The sequence below is a fragment of the Egretta garzetta genome, unplaced genomic scaffold (assembly GCF_000687185.1).
Source record: "Egretta garzetta isolate BGI_Z169 unplaced genomic scaffold, ASM68718v1 scaffold198, whole genome shotgun sequence".
NCBI classification, from domain to species: domain Eukaryota; kingdom Metazoa; phylum Chordata; class Aves; order Pelecaniformes; family Ardeidae; genus Egretta; species Egretta garzetta.
Genome location: NW_009260398.1, coordinates 179,401 through 190,005, shown reverse-complemented (window position 1 = coordinate 190,005; position 10,605 = coordinate 179,401). Strand labels below are relative to the sequence as shown.

Here is a 10,605-nt window from a genome sequence, read left to right as displayed (position 1 = left end):
CGGCGGTGTTTATCGCTCGCTCAGGGGCGTTGCTGGTGTCATAAGCAATACCTTTGCTAGAAGGTGAATTGTAAAGGCGCCGTCTGAACTGCTCCAGTAGCTCCCGCTGGTTTGTCAGGGCTCATGCGAACGCTTACCAGTGCATAGGAATGCAGTTAACAGTATTAACCCGCGCCCTTGGTCGAAGGACCGCTCGTGTTTTCCTGCTCGGGTGCAGTGCCTGGCAGAGCCCGTGCTTGCACTGCTAACAAAATTAAGACGTAGCTGCCTCTCGCTCAGTTATTGCTTCGCGGGCCGCGGAGCTGTGGGAGTGGGCTGTGTTGTTTTTCCCTTTAATCATCTGTGGAATTGCTAATTAAGTTCCAATTGCCGGAGCTTTATTAATGATAATGACATGGGAGCCAGGAATAATGCAGCTTGATTGGTTTTTTTCCCAACTCAAGGCCTGCTGTGCGGAGCTGGCCATCAGGAGAAAGCCATTGTACTGGTTGTTACTGGGCAGCTCAGCCCTGGGGCTACGGAGAAGCCCTCGGAATGCCAGGGCAGCGTCTTCACACTCACTTTTCGGTTTATAACCAAAAGCTATTCCTGCAACCTAATTGGCAGGCTGTCTTTAAGTGCTTTATAATCCAATTAACGTCCAGAGGAGTAATAAAGCATTCGAGTAAATGGAAGTCATTTGTCTTCAAACAACTTCAGTCCCGCATTTGCAGCAAGGGTTATCTAACTGTATTGCGTGCTCCTTTCAGCTGTTACACGGGTCACCTGACTTTGGAAAGAGAACTGCGAATCTAACAAAATATATTGCACTTAACGAGGGCACGCTGGGCAAACTGAACTGCTGAGCTGTTTTTGTGGCTGGCTTGGTGGGCCATCGTCTGCCCCAGATGCTTGTTTTGTGCCATTTCTAAGACTTCATGACTGTGTTGGGCTTAAACTGGAGATAAAGCCAAGGTGAAGTGCAAACCCTCCTCGGTGTAAGCTTGTTACTGCGGAGCTGGTGGTTTTCTCTGCGGAAAGGAGTAAAAGCACGACTGCTTGAGCAACCAGGAGGTGACGGCTCCGCTCCCGTGGCCTCTCATGGCGGGTTTCAGAATGCCCCTTCCTTCTCTCCCGATGGCTCAGGTAACGGCCACGCAGCCCGGCACCCCGCTCTGGGGGCGGCTGGCTGGGCGTGCTTCGGGAGAGGGGTAAGCAAGAGGGCAAGTGCCACCTTGGCATTCCGGAGGGCAGAAGGCAGCGGAGCAGGGTTACCCGCTTCGGGACATCACCTGCTGACTTTGCAGAACGCCGCCTTCTTCCCTTTGCGTGAGCCGGGCCTCGGCAAGGGGACGTGGAGCACTGAGGAGACCCCGGCCGTGAGACGATCAGTGAGGTCCGAAGCAGGACCCGCTTACCCTGCCAGCGGGCAGCTCTGCCGAGGGAAACAGCATCTGATTTGGGTTGCTGGTTTCTCCCTGCTCTACCATGTCATCATTTGAAATAATTATGTTTCTCTATGAAGTTTCTTCATGGTTCACCCTCACCAGCAGATGCTCTTTCTGAAGCCGATCGGGCCGTGGCGTCTGCCTGAGTCCCACGGCCTCGCTGCAGAGTGGAGGCGCGTGTCCTTCGTGCAGAGCAATAGCGGCTTTGCCGTCCTCGCGTGCACGTGGGCAATAGCTGCCGCCTCACTGTGGCTGGAAGCCTGCCCCCAGGCTTGGCCGTTGTGCGCAGACTGCCTGGTGGCCCTGGCTGGGCAGAGCGGGGTCGGATGGGGACGGTGGGAGCTCGCGCCCGGCCCCATGGCGCAGGGCATGCCATGGCACCGTCACAGAGAACTCGCTTCCAGCGTCGCAGGCGTCTGTCGCCCTCCTGAACCATTGGAGGCCTGCAGCTTGCCGTTGCACGTAGGGCTACAGCTCACGGGGCTTTGCAGTAGCGCTAAGCCTTCCCAATGGAAACCTCTGCAACTCCAAAGAGATGTACCCTTGCTTCCCCCCCCCCCCAAAAAGAAAATATTTGATATGTCTTAGAACCTTCTTTGCATCACTAGCACCATACATCAGCTATCTTGTTCGTGTTGATGGCGTCTCCGAGGAGGCAGAGTGAAGTCTGGAGGTAGAGAACAGATTCATTTTGATCTGAAATTTCCCGATCCGCCCCTACCCTGGCTGGCTATCTAACATGGCGGGTTGCCCTCGGAGCGCCTGCTGTGCAGGGAAGCCCGGTGCCTTGACGCTGTGAGGGCACAGAGGGGCGCCAGGGCAGGGCAAGGACGGAAGCGGCTTCGCGGCGGCTTCGCGGCGAGGCCTCCGCGGTGCCTGCTGCGGCGAAGGGCATGCAGGGGAAGCCGTTCCCCGGCCAGAGAGCGGTTGGTCCTGCCGGAGATGAGTACACGTTACCGGCGTCCTACCGATGGGGAGTGGCACCAGGGGCTCAGGGGAGGCTTTCACCCATACATTTCGGGTACAAACCCCTCAGTCAGAAATGCTGAGAGCGACCCATCGCCTGCTCTGTACAACGCCGTCTCCCTTGGACGTTTGTGCGTTGCTTGCCCTCCCCGGGGCACATTTGGGGGCACAACACGTGGTTGCCACAGAAGCCAATTCCACAGTAAATATTTGGGGAAAGGCTGTGCTTGCCAGAGGACAAGTTAAGCTGAACAGACAGGGAGCCAAAACAAAGAGCCTCTGGTGTGGCAGCCACAGGACTCCGGCCCGCAGAAGGGCTTGGGCGACTTTTCATTATGTTACTTAAGCACGTGCGGTGAATTTGAGTAGCAGGTTAAACATCTGAGCTTTCTTTTTTTCCCCCTTTTTGCAGCTCTCCATGAGTTCCCCAATGACATCTTCACGAACGAGGACAGGAGGCACGGAGCTGTGGTCCTGCACGTCCTTTGTGTAAGTTCTGTGGCTTGGGGATTCCTCTGCCGTCGGTACAGACAGGGCTCGGTGCGCTCGCCCCAGGCTGGTGCCGCCTCCTGCCCGCAGGGGCCCTGCTCTCAGTCGCGGCTGAGAGCACGTTTCAGTACCTGCACTGAGTATAACGCGCTCCGGTTTGGCGGAGACCCCTTCCAGAAGCCCCGGCGCAGCCCGCGCATGCTGTCACGTGGGTAAACTCCCCTGAGCCGCTCTGCTGCAGCCAGACTGGCTCGGCCGAGGCCGGCGGGCAGCTGTGGCCCTCTGCCCTCGGGCACGAGGATGCTGCGGGGTTGGCAGGTCGAGGGAGGGCATCCGTGTAATTGCCTTCAAAAATAAATGGAGTCTTATCCCCAGACATTTGCCCCAGAGGTCCTTGTGGCACCCTTGTGACGTAGCTGTAGGAGAAGGAAATCAGAGGGAGTTTTCCATGTAAAAATGTTATCAACTGGATTAATTTAAAAAAAAAAAAAAAAAGTAGCTTGGGTCTCCAGAATTCCCCTGAGTAGTTAAGTTGCTAAAGTGAGTTTTTCTTCGTGAGTATTAAAGAAAAGATCATAACTTCTCATTTTTGAGCTGCCAGGTGTCATGGATCCTCTTGGGAATTCTGGAGGGTGTTGGGTGGGCGAAGCATTTGCCTCAAAGTTCAGAAGTGTGCCGAGAATACTGTAATAGATGCTATTTTAGAGACTTTACTAAAATCAGAATCCGTGCAATTTTGGGCTTAGAGCTTTGTGATCTCTGCCCCAAACAAGTCAGTGTAAGTGGTGTGCGTGGGTAAGGCCAAATTAAAGATACTTGGGATACATTCATTGAAACGACCCTGGTCTGTCAGTCCTTAGCTGGTGCTAGAGGACGTCGTGCTCGACAGCTGTGGCACTGCCACAGGGGGAAGGACTGTCCCTCCAGATCCATTTTTCAACTTCTGTTAGGTAGGCGAAGACAATTCTGTTTTAATGTCATCTTCATTTAAGAACTGCCAGGGTGATGCTTCTTGAGGGGTAGAGACATTCTTAAGGAGCCAAGAAAATACCTGCTTCTAATGACTGTTTAAAAGCATTTAATAATTTTTAGTCAGCCTAAATGAGCAGCCACCGTTAGCTATGCACAATGACTCACGATGTCAATTAGATTGTATTACACGTTGGGAGTGCTTTGTGTTACGATTTTATTTTGGCTAAATGGCTGCGAGAATCTGTTGAGTAACATCGCTATTGACTTTGGCAAGCTCAAGGCTTCCAAGTTTCCCTGGGAACGTTGAGCTTTGAGATGTTTTGGAAGGTGAGCGCTGGACCCGAGCTGGACTTCCTAGCACCCACAAGAATACTCCCAGAAATTCGTTTAAGCCCTCTCTCGCAGCAGCGACTCGCCCAGAGCGAGAGACCCTGGGAAGCTCTTCGGCTCCTGGAAGGGGAGCTGCCGGACGGACGGGCATGGGGCGATAGGCACCTGCGGCCTCCATGAGCTGGGGGGCAAATGGCTTCACCAAGTAATTTGTAAGGGTTTTGCTGACAGCAGAGGAAGGAGGGTTTGGGGGCCACTGCGGTTTCCCTGGAAAAGCCCAGTAGAACGGGTGCTATCGCTCATCCCTGCCCCGTCGCTGCTCAGCCTTCGACTGCCCAGCTGCAGGCTCTGCCCCGATCCCTGTGTTATCCCAGTCTTTTTGGCAGTTCAGCGCTGGTTCCCCTTTTCCCAGCTTTTTCTGGGCAAATCCGGAACGTGGCGCTGGGATGCGTTGTGCTGCTGGCGTGCTGCGTCTGTGCGCCCGCCCGGGCAGAGCGGGGGCACTGGGGGGGCAAAGGAGCGGGTCCGCGCTTAGCGGTCCCTCCTGCTTCTCCATTGCCATCCTTCGGTGTAGCCATGGGAACGGGGCGCACCAGCCGGCCCCAGCCTCCCTCCCGTGCGTCGCTCAGAAAATGTAGGTCGCTCTGGATGTATCCTGACTTTATCTATTTCTGCACCGAGTCCAAAGCCAGCCGCGTCTCATTTCCACGGCACAGAGCTGTCTTGTCAGGGCGATGATTTTCCAGTGCCCTGGACATGCTTGCTTTAGCGATGCTGCGTGATGCAGAGAGCTTGCTGCTCTCTGCCATGCCTCGGGCTGCTGCTCCGAGTAAACTTGCACTCCATGGGATCCGTGTTCGGTGGTTTGTTTGGGTTTGGGGGATTTTTTTTCCCAATGGTGGAGTTTTAGATGGTTTTGTGACGCAGTTGGAATTGAGGAGAGCCCTGTGCTTGGTCACAGCGGTTTCAGTGACGGCCCTCGGCTGTGCCCGCGTGGCCGGGGCAGGAGGTCTGCGGGGGGAGCAGCCAGGGACAGCCACCTCTTCCCTTTCCCGCTCCCCTGGGAAGAAGGCAGGGCTGTGGGAATTGCTGGCTCCTACAGCATTTCAGCTTTCTTATGGAAAGCTTCTTGCTTTAGCTCAGTACAGCAAGTTTTCATCTGAGTGTAAAGACTGGCACAGGGAACGCAAAGGACCGCTGGCCAAACACGAGAGGTTGTCCTGTACGCACCGTGCGGCCAACGTGTATTTTGAGTGCGATACTTAATCTCCTTTGATGCAGAGATTGCAATTACTGCTCTGGTGCTTGTTTGTTAGAATCATCATTTTAAAATCAATCCTAGTGTAACACTCAATCTGGTACTTATAATCCTTTTATGCAGGGCCATTATATTTCTGTAATGTTTTAATGTCGTTCTGGGGAGGAAGAGCGCCTTCTGAGCAGGTTGCTGTTTAAAGACTTCCATGTCTTCACTCCGAGCTGAGCACAACTCAGTGATGCTGGGGCGTTCTCCGGGGGGACGGGCTCTGCAAGCGCTGCCCCGCTGCGTCCCAGCCTGCGCTAGACCGGCCGCCCCTGTCGTGCCTGCGCGGACGGGCTTGCCGGACGGGAGGAAGAAGCGATGGGGCTCCAGGTTGGATTCTCAAGTTAACATAGATGGAAGCTGGTACCAACCATCAGCTGCAAAACGCTAAAGCCGTGCTGTTTGCGTTCCCCACGCTTGACAGACGGAGCAGACTTCCCTGCCCTGGTGCTGGCCGGCTTCCTGCTCTCCACATAAAATAGCCTGGACTGGTGTCTGGGATCCATCTTCACGAGTCTGACGATGTAAAATTAAATTTTTTGATTGTGCTCCTGCTGGCCCAAACTCTAAACCTTACTTTGTTTTGTTTGTCTAAAAAACAAACAAAAAAAACCCCAAACCACCAAAAAAACCCTCAGGCAGCTTCCAAGGAAGTGACTGTTGCTGGCCTCATGGTCACTGGCCAGAGGTGGCTGCCGGTGTTTTAGTTGGTGAACCAGCTGGTTTCTAGCCAGATACTCCTCACACTTTGACACTTTATACTGTATTGCACTAAAGCCAGTTAAATAAAATTAGGGAAGACTCCCAGCCAAAACCAGAACTGTGACAACAATGAGGTCATTAAAAACAAATGCTAAGGCATAGGAGTCAGCGTGAGTTCAGCCTGATCTGTTCTATCAGGCTCATGTTCAGATGTGCTGAAGTTGCCCGCGGTGATCGTACTGACTCCAGCAGGCTCTGGCTGTGGGCTTTCAGCCGGCGCCGCAGCACGGCGATCCCCGCCACCTCCACGGGGATCAGAGAAAGTGCGACAGCACCTTCTTCACGTTCGCTTCTCTGCTCCTTGCTCCTTTCCATCCCCTTTTTGCCTTTTCTCTCGTGCCTGATCCTACAAACACCTGAGCGTGGGTGGACAAAAGAAAATTTGTCACCTTTTTGGGTTGTGACTGTGCCCTCTCAAAACCAGAATGCAGTGAAACGCAGCTTTTGGACGTGCCCGTAGTTACCGGGACACGGACGTGCCTTGCCGTTGTTTGCGCTGGAGACGGCGCACGCTCCCCCCTCGCATCGTTTGAATGCTCGCTTAAAAACTCTGGGAAGGATTTTCCTGGACTTGAACTGATGGACGCCTTGCACCTGACGTCCGTCCATCCAGAGTGGCCGTGTTCCTGGTGAGCACGGCATACGATGCAGGAGCTTCACATGATCTGAAAAAACGGTGAGAATGTACAGGAGGCAAAGACTGCACATGTGTGGAGGCAGATGCTGAAATGACCTGGTTTGGCTTCTAGAGTCTCTGCTTTTTTGGTTTGCTGTCTTCTCTCCGTCCCCGTTGCCTTGCCCCCCTTCGGGAGAGCTTGGCTGCCACAACGGCAGCAGATTGCAGGAAGCCCGAGCAGCCGTCGGATGCCCTGCGCTCGGTGACTGTAGATTATGTCAAATACAGAGAATGCCCTCAATTTGCAGGGATGATGATATACAGATTAGTGTTCTTGAATGGCATTATTGTGTATTTGGGAAGGGAAATGGTGGCACGAACCACTGCAGATTAATATGATTAGCAGATCAGAAAATCTAGGCTGAAGTTGGGCACCCGCTATCCATGGCATTTCCCTGGGATTTGGCCACGTAGCTCTCCGGGGCTGTTCTGATCCTTCTCCCTGCAATGCACCGGGGCCGTCAGCCCTTTGCGCCCTCTCTCCGTTCGTGCAGGTACCTGTTGGTATTGCGTCGGCAGCTTGCGCGCCCCTGCAAGACCAGGGGCTCTGCTGCACCTGGCAGAGTTGTAGACCTGGAATTTTGCTTGTGTTCGTGGTTCTGGGCCGTTTTGTGGTGTAAGAGTTTTTCATGAAGTGTAAGCTGCATTTATTTATGTTTACGAGTAGTGACAGAGAAGCACAGAAACTTCATTCGAGCACTGACGCTTCAGATGGAGTCAAACTCATCCGTTATGATTCAATTCCCTTCTCTAATCCTGGGGAAAAAAAAAAACCCAACTTGAATTATTTTTGAGCTTGAAAAGTTTTCATGGCTGAGATTTTCACAGAAATTACTGGCTTTTTGCAGCAAAGTTGTAATTAAATCCTGGCGAGTTAGAATTGGGAGCTTGGGGGAGGTTGGGGGATTTAAACCTGTTCCTGGAAAATGAAAACAGTGAAAATGAAAACAAAAACCCAGAGGCCATTTTCATGGCTGCTTTCCCTCCAGAAAAACCTGTCTGGTGTCCTCCCATCGCGCAAGCTCCAGCAGTAACTTTACAGACCAGCAAAGCGGGAGGGTCTGTCGGTGACCAGGTAGCAGCACTGCGCTTCGCCAGGGTTAGGGTGCTCTTTTTCTGCAAATACTGGCCACCGCTCCCAGCTCTGGCCGGTCACTGGAGCTGTGCTGCTTGTAAAAACAAAGCTGCAGTGGCATGTGGCGGGCGTTACAGAAGGATGGAGCCGTCCCTGAACTCCAGAGTAGTTCTGTCTCGCTTTGGGGGTGGGAAGTCGAATCATGATGTCATGCCTGGGAGCGATCCTGGGGAAAAGAAAGTGATTGCTGCCTGCTGACTTGCTCCACTGGACCAGACGCCAGAATTGCGTCTTTCTGGGGCTGTTTGCTTTCAGGCACAGAACAGCTTAGTGCTACAGTGAGAAACTTTACCTTAAAAAAATAAAGAAAAAAACCCTGCATGCACTGAAAACCCAGCAAAATATCGCGACGTATGCTTCCAGCGTGAGGGGGTTTGTGTGATGAAGTCAGACAAGGGGTGTAACTCGGGGGAACAGAGATGCCGCCGCGGGACTGCAGTGCTGTGCACCATGCCCACCTGGCGGCGACGCTTGGTTTGCTGCTGAGCCGAACGCGGCGCGCTGCTCTGGAGCGCCGTGTGTGTCTCTGCCCGCGGTGGCCGTGTGCTGCATGGTGACGGGGCAGCACATCGTTATTTCTGGCACATGGGAGCAGCGAGCCTGCTGGCCTGAGCACGGGGTGCAGCCCTTTGCAGGGTCTTACCTCTGCCAGAAGCGGCCAGCGAGCAGCCGGAGGGGGATTTGGAGCGGGAGAGCTCAGGTGTTCCTCTCTCCTGCCTCACCATACGCAGCCTTTCGCGTCCCCTCTTTTTGGACGCAGCTGGTTTGTGCACAGCTATTGCGGTGCGGTTTGCTCCAGGCTTATGCCCTGAGCCTCGCCTCTCTGCTCACATGCCCAAAATTTAAGGAACTCTCTTGCGCGTGCATGCTTTCACAAGTATGTAGCAATAAATAAACCTCTGCTGACACCGCGGTTCGTGAGGACCAGGATCCAGGGTGGTAGCGTAGACTGTCTCAGGGGCAGGTTTCTGGTAGCGCTTGCAGGCAGGTTGTTTTCCAGTTCCCCTGGGGACAGCAGCTCTAACAGCTCTGCTGCACGCCCGGCGCTGAGGGATGAGCGCTGGCCTGGCTCGCGCGACTTCAGAGGGTGCAGTTGTCCGCTCCTCTGCTTCCCCCACTGCACGGGACGCTGGGCTTTAAAACTCCACTACGGCACGCCGGGGCGGCTCTCCTCTCCGCAGCGTGTCCTCTGGGCGGCACGGGCAGGGCCACCCTGCTTGGGCGGTGCCCTTGTCCCTCTGGGTCCCCATATTGCTGGCTCTGCTCCTTTGCTACAGGTCTAAGTTTGTGTAAGGTGGTACAAGAGTAGCTGGGGTGGCCTCGGATATGTCTGTGCCAGTAAACTAGAGGGGGCCGGGAGACGGGCACAAGCCTGGTGGTGACGGTGCGCTCCGTTAGGGAGCTGGCACGCTTTTCGCCTGGCTTTCCCCTGTGCCAGCAAGCGCTTTCCTACCCAGGGCCAGGATGCGAGTCGAGGCAGGGGACAGAGATCCTTCCCGCTGGGCAGCAGGGACAGGGTGCCCCCGCTGGGGAGGACGCGAGCTTAGCTGCGGGGACGTAAGCCGCGCTGTGCCGTTTGCCTGCTGGGGCAGAGATCAGGCTCTGGCATGTTGTTTGATAACACAGAAATGGCTTTCTGTTTCGTAATACAGAGATGCAGATTAAACGCTTCTTGCATGAAACTGAAGAGTTGATGCCCTAGGTGTCCTTTCAAGCCCTGTGTTTCCCCTTGGGTTTCAGTAATTTGGAAACTGTTCCTCTGTGGAGCTTAGCAAGAATGATCGCTGGGATCCCAGGTGACGTGGCGGGGCACTTCAGTCACAGAAACCAGCTTTCCCCTTTTCCGGAACTAGCATCCCAAAATTACTCCTCTAGGGGTAGATTTTGACAGAATGCAGTCATAAAAAAGCCTTGCGCTGGGCAACGGGGGGGGGGAAGAAAAGGAAGGCAAAAATGTTTAAGTGTGGCTTAGTAATATCCAGAGAATTAAAAAAAAATAAAAATCTTTATGATGATGATAAAATGTTGACAGCTTTTGATAGCTTGTAAGAACTGTTGGAGAAATACTTCATGATCTTTCTGTTAAATCCCATAATGCCCCGTGAATTCTTCCTGCAAGAGCACTTTATTTTTTTAGAAAGTATATGCCAAACCAAACCTAAGATGAGTTGGGACTGCTTGACAATCTCCAGACTCAGCATTTTCTCTTTTCTTTTGCAGGCCGTGTATATGTTTTATGCTTTGGCGATCGTCTGCGATGATTTCTTTGTCCCTTCGTTGGAAAAGATTTGCGAAGTGAGTATTAGAAGATGTTACCTAAGCCCGCATGCTGCTGTTGCAGCAGTTCTTCTCGAGAGCCTCGGAACGTGACGATAGCGTGTTTGCGGCTGCCTTTGGGCGCTCCCGTGCCTCTTGTTTAGTTGCTCAACGTGGCGTGTGTGCGTGGGCTCAGCTTTGTGTTCTCGCTCGCTGGAGCTGGGCTGGGAGTTCGCTGGTGGGTGAGCTTGGCTGACGCTCCCCAGCAGTTGCCTCGCAAATAACAATC

At 53.7% G+C, this 10,605-nt stretch overlaps 1 protein-coding gene across 1 annotated transcript in view; it reads left to right on the top strand.

Annotated features, from left to right (window-relative positions):
• Positions 1 to 10,605, top strand: part of SLC24A3 (solute carrier family 24 member 3) — a 139,829-nt gene that overhangs the window by 66,408 nt on the left and 62,816 nt on the right. The window contains exons 2-3 of the mRNA XM_035898631.1: positions 2,806 to 2,882; positions 10,281 to 10,355. Coding sequence (XP_035754524.1) covers positions 10,290 to 10,355 — 66 coding nt within the window. The 5' untranslated portion in view covers positions 2,806 to 2,882; positions 10,281 to 10,289. The remainder of the gene's footprint in view (positions 1 to 2,805; positions 2,883 to 10,280; positions 10,356 to 10,605) is intronic.